This window comes from Lipotes vexillifer, unplaced genomic scaffold (genome assembly GCF_000442215.2).
Source record: "Lipotes vexillifer unplaced genomic scaffold, Lipotes_vexillifer_v1.1 scaffold376, whole genome shotgun sequence".
Classification (NCBI taxonomy): Eukaryota; Metazoa; Chordata; class Mammalia; order Artiodactyla; family Lipotidae; genus Lipotes; species Lipotes vexillifer.
Genome location: NW_006785037.1, coordinates 2,306,503 through 2,321,652, shown reverse-complemented (window position 1 = coordinate 2,321,652; position 15,150 = coordinate 2,306,503). Strand labels below are relative to the sequence as shown.

Sequence of the window (15,150 nt, the reverse complement as noted above, 5' to 3'; positions counted from 1 at the left end):
AGAGTACACAGTCTTTTTCAAGTACACTTGGAATATTTACCAAAATAGACCAATTCTGGGCTGTAATACAAATTTCAACAAATTTGAAAGATTTGAAACCGTGCAAAATGAGTTCTCTGACCGTAACAAAATTAAACTATAAGTCAGTAACAGAAAGACACCTGGAAAATCCCCAAGTATGTAATTAAACAACAGCTCAAAGAGTAAGTCCCAAGGGAAGTTAGAAATTATGGGGAATTGAATAAAAATTAAAATGCAGGGCTTCCCTGGTGGCGCAGTGGTTGAGAGTCCGCCTGCCGGGGCAGGGGACGCGGGTTCGTGCCCCGGTCCGGGAGGATCCCGCATGCCGCGGAGCGGCTGGGCCCGTGAGCCATGGCCGCTGGGCCTGCACGTCCGGAGCCTGTGCTCCGCAACGGGAGAGGCCACAGCAGTGAGAGGCCTGCGTACCACAAAAAAAAAAAAAAAAAATGCAACATAAAATTTGTGGGATGCAACTAAATAATTCTTTAGAGATAAATTTATAGCATTAAGTGCTTATGTTAGAAAAGACTAAAGATCACAAATCAATGATCTAAGCTTCTACCTTAGGAAACTAGAAATAGAAAATTAAGCCCAAATTAAATAAATAAATGACATAATCAGTTAAATGGAAAACAGAAAGACAAGAGAGAAAATCAATGAAAATAAAGGCTAGTTCTCTGAAAAAAAATCAATGAAATTGATAAATTTTAGCCAGAATGATGACAAAAAAATATGAGAAGAAATAACTGATCAGTATTACAAATGAAAGAAGGGACAGCAGTATGGATACTGCAGACATTCAAAGAAGATAAGGGAATACAAACAGCTTTATGTCCATAAACTCAGTAATTAAGTGAAATAGACATATTCCTTGAAAGATACAAATTACCAGTGCTAACTCAAAAGGATATATGTAATCTGAATAGTTCTAAATCTATTAAAGAAATTGGATTCATAGGTTAAAATCTTCCTACATCGTACTTAATGGTGAGAAACTCAAGTTTTCTCACTAAGATCAGATACAAGGCAAGGATGTCTCCTCCCACTCATCCTTTTCAACATTGTAATGGAAGTCCTTGCTAATGCAGTAAGGCAAGAAAAGGAAATACAAGTTATACAGATTGAGAAGAAAGACATAAAACTGTCTTTGTTCACAGATGACATGATCATCTATGTAGAAAATCTGAAAGAATAAACAATAAAACTCCTGGAACTAATAAGCAATTATAGCAACATTGCAGGATACAAGATTAACATACAAATGACATTTGCTTTCCTATATACTAACAATGAACAAGTGGAATTTGAAAATAAAACAACAATACCATTTATCATAATAATAACATTTACCATAATAATAAACAATACCACTAGCATCCCCCAAAATGAAATACTTAGGTATAAATCTAACAAAATATGTACAAGATCTATATGAGGAAAACTATAAAACTCTGATGAATGAAATTATGGAACCAAATAGAGATAGTCCATGTTCATGGATTGAAAGACTTGATATTGTCAAGATATCAGTTTTCCCAACTTGATTTATAGATTCAATGCAATCTCAATTAAAATCCCAGCAAATTTTTTAATGGATATTAACAAACTGATTCTAAATTTTTTGTAGGGAGCCAAAAGAGTTGGAGGACTGATGCTAACCCTACTTCAAGATTTACTGTAAAGTTACGCTAACCAATACAGTGTGGTATCAGTGAAAGAAAACACAAATAGATCAATGGAGCAGAATAGAGAGCCCCAAAATAGACTCCCATAAATATAGTCAACTGATCTTTGACAAAGGAGCAAAGTTAATACAGTGGAGCAAAACAGTCTTTATATTTTTAAGTGAAAGCAGGTTTATTTCAAAAAACACTCCTTTCAACAAATGGTGCAGCAACAACTGGACATCCAGTGCAAAAGAAATGAATCTAGACACAGACTTGACACCCTTCACAGAAATTAACTCAAAAGTAGATCATAGTCCTAAATGCAAAACACAAAACTATAAAACTGCTAGATGATAATACAGGAGAAAACCTAGATAACCTTTGGTAAGGTGACTTTTTAGATACAATATCAGAGACATGATCCATGAAAGAAATCATTGTTAAGCTGAATTTCATTAAATTTAAAAATTTCTGCTCTGCATAAGACATTATTATCGAGAGAATTAAAAGACTAGCCAAAGACTTGAAGAAAATATTAGCAAAAGACACATCTGATAGAGGACTGTTATCCAAACTAACGATAAGAAAACAACCTGATTTTAAAATGGGCCAAAGAAGATATAGAAATGGCATGTAAGTATATAAAAGATGGTCCACATTATATGTCATCAGGAAAATGCAAATTAAAACAACAGTAAGATACTAGTCACACCTATTACAATGGCCAAAATCCAGAACACTGACAACACCAAATGTTAATGAAGATGTGGAGCAACAGGAAATCAGATACATTGCTGGTGGAAATGCAAAAGTGGTACAGCCACTTTGGAGGATATTTGGATGGTTTCTTACAAAACTAACATACTCTTAGCATACATTTCAGCAATCATACTCCCTGGTTATTTACCCAAAGGAGTTGAAAATATATGCCCATACAGAAAGCTGCACATGGATGTTTATAGTAGCTTTATTCATAATTGTCAAAACTTGGAAGCAACTAAGATGCCCTTCATTAGATGAGTGGATAACTAAACTGTCTACATACAGACAATGCGATATTATAGAGTGGTAAGAAGAAATGAGCTTTCAATCCACAAAAAATACATGGAGGGACATTAAATACATATTTCTAAGTGAAAGGAGCCAATTTGAAAAAAGGCTACATACTGTATGATTCCAACTATATAATATTCTGGAAAAGGCACATCTATGTAGACAATGAAAAGATTAGTGGTTTTGTATAAAATGGATAACTGATAAGAACCTGCTGTATAAAAAAAATAAATAAAATAAAATTCAAAAAAATACAGAATAAAATCAAGCATGTCAAAATATTAAAAAAAAAAAGATTAGTGATTACTAGGGGTTCCAGGGGCCAGAGATGAATAGGCAGAGCATAGAGGTTTTTTAGGGTAGTGAAAATACTCTGTATGATATTACACTGCTGGATATATGTGATTATACACTTGTCCAAACCCATAGAATGTACAACACCAAGAGTGAACCCTAAGGTAAACAATGGATTTTGGTTGATTATGATGTGTCAATGTAGGTTCATTCTTGGTAAAAAATGTACCATTCTGTGAGTGATGTTCATAAAGGGGGAGGCTGCATATGTGGATGCAGGAGATATACAGGAAATCTTTATCTTCTCAGTTTTGTTGTAAACCTAAAACTGCTCCAAAAAAATAAGTCTTGGGGGAAGAAGATTCCCACGAAGAAAACTCCAGGTCCAGATGACTTCACTGGTGAATTCTGTCAAACCTTTAAAGATGAAGTAATACTAAATTTATGAAAACTCTTCCAAAAAAAAAAGAAGGAATCAATTTCCAACTCATTTTATAATGCCAGCATTATCCTTATACCAACACTAGATAAAGAAATTTCAAAGAAAAGAAGAGCTTACAAACTAATATCCCTCATGAACATAGACACAAAAAAGTTCAAAAACAGCAAACTGAATCTAGCAATGCAAAAAATACTAATAATGAAGCATATTTCACAAGAAAACACAAATGTAAATCTTCATGACCTTATATAGGCATTGGTATTTTAGGTATCACACCAAAAGCATAAACAACAAAAGAAAAAAATAGATAAATAAAAATTTAAAACTTTCATGGTCTAAAGAAAGTGAAAAGACAACCCACAGGATGGCAGAAAATATTTGCCAATCATATATCTGATAAGGACTGTGTATCTAGACTGTGTAAAGAGCTCTTACAACTCAACAATAAAAGGACTACCCAATTTAAAAATGGGCAAAGGATCTGAATAGATATTTCTCCAAAGAAGATGTAAAAGTGACCAATACACATATGAAAAGATGCTCAACATCTTTAGTCATAAGAGAAGTGCGTTCAACATTGGGAGGTGAGGTGGAAGAGTTGGAATGAATGGAGAGTGATTGCTAATGGGTATGGGTTTTTTGGAGAGGGTGATGAAAATGTTCTAAATTTGTGGTGATGGTTTCTGAATATACTAAAATCATTAGCTTATACTTTAAATGGATGAGTTGTGTGAAACGTAAGCTATATCTTAAAGCTGTTATTAAAAAAAAGTGTTCGCACATACACACATCACAATGAACTATTTCTCCTCACCTATTATGATGTACAAAATAAACAACAAATAAATATTGACAATACAAAATGCTAGCCAGGATGCAGAGCATCTACAACTCTTACATTGTTGATGCAAATTACATTTGGGAAAACAGTTTGGCAGTTCTTCCTAAGTTAAACACATACCATACTACCTATCTATCTTATTCCTGTATATTAACCCAAGAGAAATAGTTATGTTCACATAAAAACCTGTATGTGAATGTCTCTAGTTGTTTTATTATAATCACCAAAAGCTAGAAACAACCCAAATTTCCTTACTGGGAATGGATAAATAAAATGTGGTTCATCAGTACAGTGGAGTACTACTCAGCAAGAAGAGGAATGGACTAATGATCCATGGAAGAACATAGATCAATCTCACATGCATTATGCTAAATGAAAGAAGCCAGAGTCAAAGGCTACATACTATATTGATTCCATTTATATGACATTCTGGGAAAGGCAAAACTATATAGAGAACCTGTCAGTGGTTGCCAGGGCCTGGGGTTGGAGGGAGTCATTGACTGCAGTGTCATGAGGAGGTTTGGAGCTGTTGGAACTATTCTACATCTTGATTGTAGTCATGGTTAAATGACTGTATGTAATTGTCAAAACTTGTAGCACTGTGTACTAAAAAGGATGGATTTTACTCTATGTAATTTATACTTCAATAAATGGCTAGACAGAAAATCTAGTCCATTGGTAGATAGCCATGCTTTATTTAGTTGCTCGTACATATAAATATAATTTTTATTAATCTAATCCTGGTGACAGTTTAAAGAGCTTGTGTATGGCTAATTGGAAGTAGTTCTAGAGTGATTTACCGGCAGCCAGTTTCCCCTAACCTTTTGGTTATCTGTTTTTCTTTCTTAACATTTTTTTTAGTTTTAAGGATTAAATAATTTTATTTTAGGTAAATTATTTTTGTATTTCTTATAGTATTTATTAATTTATCCTTCTATGGTTGGCAGGGTTGTTTTGTATCTTTTTGGTCTTTATATTTTAGTTACTTAAAAACACCTTGAAAGGATTTTTTAGCAGTTTGACTAAAGACTTTTCTTCAATTTTGATTTTATTTTTTTATACTTTTCACTTAATTTTTAGGTCAAATAGATGCAAAACATACAAAAAGGAAAGAGTTATAGGTGAACTGTTCATTAGATAAATATTAGGCAAACTGATTTTGTATGAACTGACTAGTTCCACGGCCTTGTAGAATTCCTCAAGTGTTTATGTCCATTTTTATGTGAGGTCTGGTGTCTTTCTGTGATACATTGAATACATTGCTCATGAGAATTCAAGACTCCTGTGTGGTTGGTTGTCAGTATGTAGCATATATGGAATCCTTCTTACTCAAGATCCAAATGTCCTTCAGATCTCACTGATAAGCAGTGAGACAGTCAACAAGATGCTACTGTTCAGGTGCTGGCTGTTTCCAAAGTTTCTTCTATTCTTTCAGTACCCAGAAGATAGTCTTTTGTGAAGGCAAGTGGGTGTTTTTGGCTAAACAGGAGGAAACCATTGTTTGCTCAGTTTTCTAGTCCTGGGGAGCCTAATGACTTGGTGCCACATGTCAGCATTGCTGAGCACAGGTGCACCCCCAAGAACATTAGCTTCTCAGATGGTGGCAGCACTGCTGTGTGAGCCTGCGATTTCCTCAAAGGAGATAGCAGTGGTCTGCGTTGACTCTGACGTTAATATCACAGCAAAATTTTTGCTTTAGCAGACAGTCAGTGGAAGCCACATAGTGCAGACACATTTGCCTCACTGAAATGTGTACTTTATTGGTTGTTTTACTTATCATTAGCATTTGTTTAGTGTCCAAGGTACTGGCATTGATTAGAATTCTGGAAAAAGTGAATATAAGACAAAATAGAAACAATAGTGTATAAATGTCTTAGCAACTTAGTAACTCTTCCGTAAATTCACGTGGCCATCACAACTTCAAGATAAAATCTAAACTCCATAATGTTATTTAAAAGACTACTCATAATCAGGGCCCTGCCTACTTCTCCAGCCTTCCTCCCTCCATCTCTGAAATCTTACCCTGTGATCTATTAAACTAAACTTATCTTTATTTCTTTCCTCCTTCCCTCTTTAACCTAGCTAATCATGCTTCCAGTCAATTATAATTTTTAAAAATTTTTATTGGAGTATAGTTGATTAACAATGTTATGTTAGTTTCAGGTGCACAGCAAAGTGATTCAGTTATACATACACAAGTATTCTTTTTCAAATTCTTTTCCCATATAGGTCATTACAGAGTATTGAGTAGAGTTCCCTGTGCTATACAGTAGGTCCTTATTAGTTATCTATTTTATATATAATAGTAGTGTGTATATGTCAATCCCAATCTCTCAGTTTATCCTTTCCCCCTTCCCTCCATAACCGTAAGACTGTTTCTACATCTATGATTCTATTTCTGTTTTGTAAATAAGTTCATTTGTACCATTTTTTTAGATTCCACATATAAGTGATATCATATGATATTTGTCCTTCTCTGTCTGACTGTCATATGACAGCCTCTAGGTCCATACATGTGGCTGCAAATGGCATTGTTTCATTCTTTTTTAATGGCTGAGTAATATTCCATTGCATATATGTACCACATCTTCTTTATCTTTTCTTCAGTCAATGGACATTTAGGTTGCTTCCAGTCCTGGATATTGTAAATAATGCTGCAGTGAACATTGGGATGCATGTATCTTTTTGAATTATGGTCTTCTCAGGGTTTATGCCCAGGAGTGGGATCGCTGGATGGCATGGTAGCTCTATTTTTAGTTTGTTAAGGAAACTCCATACTGTTCTCCATAGTGGCTGTACCAATTTGCATTCCCACCAACAGTGTAGAAGGGTTCCCTTTTCTCCACATCCTCCCCAGCATTTACTGTTTGTAGATGTTTTGTTGATGGCTATTCTGACCAGTGTGAGGTGATACCTCACTGTAGTTTTGATTTGCATTTCTCTGATAATTAGTGATGTTCAGCATCTTTTCATGTGCCTTTTTGGCCATCTGTATATCTTCTTTGGAGAAATTTCTATTTAGATGTCCTCCCCATTTTTTGACTGGGATGTTTGCTTTTTGTTATTGAGCTGCATGAGCTGTTTGTATATTTTGGAGGTTAATGCCGTGTTGGTCACTTAGGTTTGCAAATATTTTCTCCCACTCTGTTGGTTGTCTTTTTGTCTCATTTATGGTTTTCTTTGCTGTGCAAATGCTTTTAAGTTTAATTACGTCCATTTGTTTATTTTTGTTTTTATTTTCATTACTCTAGGAGGTGGATCCAAAAAGATATTTCTGCAATTTATGTCAGAGAGTGTTCTATGTTTTCCTCTAAGAGTTTTATAGTATCGGCCTTACATTTAGGTCTTTAATCCATTTTGAGTTTATTTTTGTGTATGGTGTTAGGGAGTGTTCTAATTTCATCCTTTAACATGTGGCTGTCCAGTTTTCCCAGCACCACTTATTGAAGAACTGTCTTTTCTCCCTTGTGTATTCTTGCCTCCTTTGTCATAGATTAGTTGGCCATAGGTGTGTGGGTTTATCTCTGGACTTTCTATCCTGTTCCATTGATCTATATTTCAGTTTTTGTGCCAGTACCATACTGTTTTGATTACTGTAACTTTATAGTATAGTCTGAAGTCAGGGAGCTTGATTTCTCCAGCTCCTTTTTTCTTTCTTAAGATTGCTTTGGCTCTTTGGGGTCTTTCATGATTCCATACGAATTTAAAAATTTTTTGTCCTAGTTCTCTGAAAAATGCCATTGGTAATTTGATAGGGATTTCATTGAATCTGTAGATTGCTTTGGGTATTTTAGTCATTTTGATAATATTGATTCTTCCAATCCAAGAAAATGGTATATCTCTCCATCTGTTTGTGTCATCTTTGATTTCTTTCATCAGTGTCTTATAGTCTTCTGAGTCTTTTACCTCCTTAGGTAGGTTTATTCCTAGGTATTTTATTCTTTTTGTTGCAGTGGTGAATGGGATTGTTTGCTTAATTTCTCTTTCTGATCTTTCATTTTTAGTGTACAGGAATGCAAGAGATTTCTGCACATTAATTTTGTATCCTGAAACTTTACCAAATTCATTGATGAGCTCTAGTTGTTTTCTGGTAGCATCTTTAGGATTTTCTATGTATAGCATCATGTCATCTGCAAACAGTGACGGTTTTACTTCTTTTCCAATTTGTATTCCTTTAATTTCTTCTTCTTCTCTGATTGCCATGGCCAGGACTTCCAAAACTATGCTGAGTAAAAGTGGTGAGAGTGGTGGACATCCTTGTCTTGTTCCTGATCTTAGAGGAAATGCTTTCAGTTTTTCACCATTGAGAATGATGTTTGCTTTGGGTTTGTTGTATATGGCCCTTATTATGTTGAGGTATGTTCTCTCTATGCCCATTTTCTGGAGAGTTTTTGTCATAATTGGGTGTTGAATTTTGTCAAAAGCTTTTTCTGATTCTATTGAGATCGTATGGTTTTATTCTTCAGTTTGTTAATGTGGTATATCACATTGATTGATTTGTGTATATTGAAGAATACTTGAATCCCTGGGATAAATTCCACTTGATCATGGTGTATGATCCTTTTAATGTGTTGTTGGATTCTGTTTGCTAGTATTTTGTTGAGGATTTTTGTGTCAATGTTCATCAGTGATATTGGCCTGTAATGTTCTCTTATTGTTGTATCTTTGTCTGGTTTTGGTATCAGGGTGATGGTGGCCTCATAGATGACCTTGGGAGTGTTCCCTCATCTGCAATTTTTTGGAAGAGTTTCAGAAGGATAGGTGTTATCTCTTCTCTAAATGTTTGATAGAATTCCCCTGTGAAGACATCTAGCCCTGGACCTCTGTGTGTTGGAAGTTTTTAAATTACAGTTTCAATTTCAGTACTTGCAATTGGTCTGTTCATATTTTCTATTTCCTCCTGGTTCAGTCTTGGAGGGTTGTACCTTTCTAAGAATTTGTCCATTCCTTCTAGGCTGTCCATTTAATTGACATATAGTTGCTTGTAGTAGATTCTTATGATCCTTTGTATTGCCGTGATATCATTTATAACTTCTCCTTGTTCATTTCTAATTTTATTGATTTTTGAGCCATCTTCCTTTTTTTTTTTTTTTGATGAGTTTGGCTAAAGGTTTATCAATTTGTTTATCTTTTCAGAGAACCAGCTTGTAGTTTCATTGATCTTATCTATTGTTTTCTTTGTCTCTATTTCATTTATTTCTGCTTTGATCTTTATGATTTCTTTCCTTCCACTAACTTTGGGTTTTATTTGTTCTCTTTCTCTAGTTGCTTTAGGTGTAAGGTTAGGGTTTTTTTTTCTTTTTTTTGAGGTTTTTCTTGTTCTTGAGGTAGGCTTGTATAACTATACACTGCCCTCTTAGAACTGGTTTTGCTGCATCCCATAGGTTTTGGATCATTGTGTTTTCATTGTCATTTGTCTCTAGGTATTTTTTATTTCTTCAGTGATCCATTGGTTGTTTAGTAACATATTATTTAGTCTCTACATGTTTGTGTTTTTTATAGTTTTTTTTTCCTGTAATTGATTTCTAATCCCATAATGTTCAGTTTCCATTTGCATGGAATACCTTTTTCCATCCCCTCACTTTCAGTCTGTTTGTGTCCCTAGATCTGAAATGGGTTTCTTGTAGACAGCATATATATGGGTCTTGTTTTTGTATCCATTCAGCCAGTCTGTATCTTTTGTTTGGAGCATTTAATCCTTTTACATTTAAGGTAATTATTGATATGAATGTTCCTATTGACATTTTCTTAATTGTTTTGGATTTGTTTTTGTAGGTCTTTTTTCTTCCCTTCATCTTTTGTTCTCTTCTCTTGTAATTTGATGACTATCTTTGGTATTGTGTTTGGGTTGCCTTTTCTTTTTTGTTTGTGTGTCTATTGCAGTTTTGGGGTTTGCTGTTCCCATGAGGTTTTGATACAGCAGTCTATATAGGTACAAGGTTGTTTTAAGTTGCTGGTCTCTTTCCCACCTAGAGAAGTTCCTTTAGCATTTGTTGTAAAGCTTGTTTGGTGGTGCTGAATTCTCTTAGCTTTTGCTTGTCTCTAAAGCTTTTGTTTTTTCTGTTGAATCTGAAAGAGAACCTTGCTGGGTAGAGTGTTCTTTGTTGTAGGTTTTTCCCTTTCATTGCTTGAAATATATTGTGCCACTCCCTTCTGGCCTGCAGAATTTCTGGTTTAAAAATCAGCTGATAACCTCATGGAGATTCCCTTGTATGTTATTTGTTGCTTTTTCCTTGTTGCTCTTAATATTTTTTCTTTGTCTTTAATTTTTGTCAGTTTCATTAATATCTGTCTCGGCATTTTCCTCCTTGGGTTCATCCTGTATGGGACTCTCTGCACTTTCTGGACTTGAGTGTTTCCTTTCTCATGTTAGGGAAATTTTTGGCTATAATATCTTCAAAAATTTCCTCAGGTCCTTTTTCTTTCTCTTCTCCTTCTGGGACCCTATAAAATGAATGTTGGTGTGTTTAATGTTGTCCCAGAGGTCTCTGAGACTGTCCTCATTTCTTTTCATTCTTTTTTCTTTATTCTGTTCTGTGGCAGTGATTTCCACCACTCTGTGTTCCAGCTCATTTATTTGTTCCTTTGCCTCAGTTACTCTGCTACTGATCCCTTCTAGTGTGCTTTGTCATTTTAGTTATTTTATTGTTCATCTGTTTGTTTGTTCTTTATATCTTCTAGCTCCTTGTTAAACTTTTCTTGTGTCTTCTTGATCTGTGCTTCCATTCTTTTTCTGAGATCTTGGATCATCTTTACTATCATTACTGTGAATTCTTTTTCAGGTAGATTGCCTATCTCCTCTTGATTTAGTTGTTATTGTGTGGTTTTATCTTGTTCCTTTTTTTGCAACATATTTCTCTGTCATCTCATTTTGTTGAACTTCCTGTGTTTGTGGTCTCCTTTCCACAGGTTGCAGGACCATAGTTCTTATTGCTTCTGGTGTCTGCCCCCTGGTGGGTGAGGTTGGTCCAGAGGCTTATGCAGGCTTCCTGGTGGGAGGGACTGGTGCTTGCCCTTTGGTGAGTGGAGCTGGGCCTTGTCCATCTGATGGGCAGGGTTGTGACAAGGGGTGTGTTTTGAGGTAGCTATGAGCTCAGTATGACTTTAGGCAGCCTGTCTGCTGATGGATGGGGTTGTGTTCCTGTCCTGCTGGTTGTTTGGTCTGAAGCATTCCAGCTCTGCAGCCTGTAGGCTGTTGGGTGTAGCCAGGTCTTAGTGCAAAGTGGGGACCTCCAGGAGAGCTCACACTGATCAGTATTCTCTGGGGTCCAGTATTCTCTGGTGCCCACAAAGCCCCACCTCCGCCACCAGTGTCCCTGCCCCGACAGTGAGCTACAGCCAACCCCCACCTCCCCAGGAAACCCTCTCAGACCCTAGTTAGGTCTAGCTGTGGTTCCTATGGAGGTATTGCTTTGTGCTCTGTCCCAGCACACACGAGGTCTTGTGTGCACCCTCCAAGAGTAGAGTGTCTGTTTCTTCCAGCCCTGTGGTTCTTCCTCCTAATGCCTGACCCTGAGACTGTCTTGAAGGGCTATTTTTATGTGGGAATGTCCCTATGTAGTCTCTGTGTGTTTAATATTTTTTGGTGCAAGGGCTGTTTTTAGTATGGATGTCTGCTACCTCTTTCCTCAGTGTATGCTGGCCATTATCCCCTTGATAGGAGGTGTGACTGATGTTGTGATGACCTAAGCCTGCACTGGATATTGAGCGGAGCCTCCTCTTTGCTCTGTGGTTGTTAATTCCCTGTCAGGGGCAGGGTCTGCGGCCCTCAGATCCGTTTCTGAGCTGTGTTTCTAATTGTGGTATGCAGTAGGTGAGATTGGAGCACTCCCACTGGGAGAGAAGCCACTGAGTTTTCCTCCTCTGGAGCTGCTTCACCTGTGAGTGAACTCTGTCGTGTCACTTTTCACCCATTGTGTTGGCTCACAAATTACACTGTTGTTGGAACTGCTCTCAGTGCCCCCTTAACCGTGGGTATGCCGGCAGTTGGCCCTGGCATCTCTCAGGCGTTGTTTTCACCGGGCCACCAGTGCAAATCCACTGAAGTCATATCCCAGGACTGCAGTAGTCGGGTACCTGGAGCCACTGTGGTAGCTGTGGAGGCAGCTTAGATTCTGGCCTGGTCCAATCCCCGTGTGGATGTGCCCACAAAGCCCACAGCTGCTAAAGCTAGACCCGTCTCAGCTATGGGAGCACTCGTCCATTTGGACGTTCCTCAGTTGCTGAGTTTACAGTGCCAACAGTGGGGGTGTAAATCCGTGGTTCCTGCAGAGCCTCAAGGAGAGATTTCAGCTCTTCTTCCTTAGTTGCATTGCCCCTGGGGCTCAGCTGTGGTTTCAGCCCCACCTCTGTATGTGTTCCTCCCACTAGCATCTGCTCTTCAGGCTGTCCCAGAGCACATGCACCCACCCAGGTGGGCGGGAGTGGAGGCGGCAACAGGTGGGGCATGCGAGCCTGCTCAGGCAGGTGACCATCCTAATGCCCCCGGAGGCAGGGGCCAGTGCATGGGGAAGGGGGCTGCAGGGGTGGCCTCACCCCTTGTGTGCCACTCACCAATGGCACTCCACTTCTATGGCGGCCTGGGCTTCTTCCACAAACATTCCCAATCGTGGAGCTCTTTACTCCCGTCCTTTCAGGCTGTCCCTTCACAGCCAACATCTGTCCCCTCCCTGAGTCCACTCTCCAGACCCCATGTTCCAGCATGCAGCCCCGCTCCGCACCAGCAGACACAGGACTCGGTCTGGGGAGCTCAGGGCTGCGGCACGGACCATCTGGACCATCCATGTAGGTCTTACTCTGTCCTGTCTGCCAGACTGGTTGCTGCCCTCTCCTCCGAGCCCCTGAAGCTCCCTCTCTGTCCCAGCTGGTCTCCCCACCAGTGAGGAGGCTTCCCTGAGTGCGGGGACCTCTCCTCTCCTTCAGCTCCCCTGCAGGGGTGCAGGTCCCGTCCTGTTTCCTCTTCTTTTTTTCTTTCTTAAGTCCTACCTGGTTGCATGGGGATTTTTCTTGACCTTTCAGGTGTCCAAGGTCCTCTGCTAGTGATCAGCAGGTGCTCTGTGAGAATTGTTCCATTTGTAGATGTAGATGTATTCTTGATGTACTTGTGGGGAGAGGCGAATTCCCCATCCTCCTATTCCTCCATCTTGACTCTGTCCCCCCCGCCCCACCAGTCATGTTCTGTGGGAAACCCTTGCTGGTTTTCATGCCCATGTGGCCTCCCACAGAATCCTGAACTTCTGGTGCTTACAGCACTCTGTTATTATTGCTTATTGAATTATCTGCAGACTCCTTAAAGGAAGGGCCTTCTCTTTCTTGTTAACCTTGGTATCCTCAATGATAATGCCTGGTGATGTTAGATATTTAACAAAATTTCCTAAAATTGGAAGGACAAAGGGCTTGCAGTCACTCTAGCAGTCTTACCAAGTTTTCTGGTTAGTTCTTTTTCTGTTTGTGATTATTTTTCACCCATTTTATGAGTGTGAAAATACTGAGACTGAATTTTTTGTCACTCTTTCTCTTTCAGTAAGTTACTTAAGTTCTCTGGATTCAGCTTGTTAATCCGTAAAACATAATAGTTGATAGAGGGTTGTTGAGAGAATTGAAGACGTACTTGTGACTCAGGGTTCTTACTCTCTCCCGTCCAAATAGAAGGTACAGGCAGGGCTCCCTGTAAGAGCTAGAGGTAATATTGCTCTAGTGATTAGGCCATCATTGTCCTGAATGGTGAATTTCTTTGACACACTTTTTCTTTTTCACTTGTCCTCTAATAGTGTCTCAATCGTGAACAAGGTATTCACTGGGTCAAAAAAGAAAGACTTCCAGCATTTCTGGAAAGTGATTGTTACTTTGAATACAGGTATTGTAATCCCATCAATATAAATATTTTTTAATGATTTTTTTCACCAAAAATAATTTTGCTGTACTTTCTTAATAATATTGTATACCTTTAAACTCATTTGAGTTTATATTCCACTTGCTATATAGTATAAGATAGAGCATTGGTAAAAATCACTTAACTTTTGCAAAGAGATTTTGTAGAAACAGTACCTAATAAATGTATTTCAATTCTGCTTCTTTGATCATTATATTTAAAATTTTTTTCTACTTCTGTAAAGGTATTTATGTTCAGGGTGTTAAAAACTGAATATGAGTGTCATAAAAAAGACAGAATGTTGTAGTGCAGGGCCATGTTTTTCTTTTATGCTCCCTGACTTCTAAAGTTTAAGTACCTAAACATTCTGAAGTTTCACTAAAATTTGACTTTTGCTTAGAACAACTGTTTTTTTAAATAAAAATAAAATAAATTAAAACAATAATTATTAATTAGTACTTCTATGAATAAGCCATTAATTTTAGCAGATCCTAAGAGAATCATCCTGCAGAGTTAGGATGGGGGATTGATTTGAATACATAAAACAAAATTTTAGTTTTTTTTTTTTCTAAATTCTACCATATTTGAAACTTATTTCTAGTTTGTATGATTTCTGAAATGCAGGTTAGCCAAATTGGTTTCACAAGTAAGATGGAGTGAATCAGGCATGAATATCACATTAGGTGCAGATTTTTCTCCCTGGGTCCTGAAAAAACCAACCAGTCCACCACCTTCTCCTGTTGAAGAAGATGATGTTATAATTATGAAAAAGTTCTGCATTTCTCTTGACAAGGTAAAAGTGTGAGTGTTTCTTTGTGTCTTGGCACTTCAGTGAAACTTCTCATTTTAGGGATATGAATTTCATTTGTACCACTTGAATAGGAAAATTATTTCAAATACTTCTGAAGTAGATTTAGCAACTATTCTTTTAGATTTATGCTGACTTATTTGCCCTACACTC

At 37.6% G+C, this 15,150-nt stretch overlaps 1 protein-coding gene across 1 annotated transcript in view; it reads left to right on the top strand.

Annotated features, from left to right (window-relative positions):
- Positions 1 to 15,150, top strand: part of RGS22 (regulator of G protein signaling 22) — a 218,399-nt gene that overhangs the window by 41,592 nt on the left and 161,657 nt on the right. The window contains exons 4-5 of the mRNA XM_007457172.1: positions 14,089 to 14,174; positions 14,814 to 14,982. Of these exons, the coding sequence (XP_007457234.1) occupies positions 14,089 to 14,174; positions 14,814 to 14,982 (255 nt within the window). The remainder of the gene's footprint in view (positions 1 to 14,088; positions 14,175 to 14,813; positions 14,983 to 15,150) is intronic.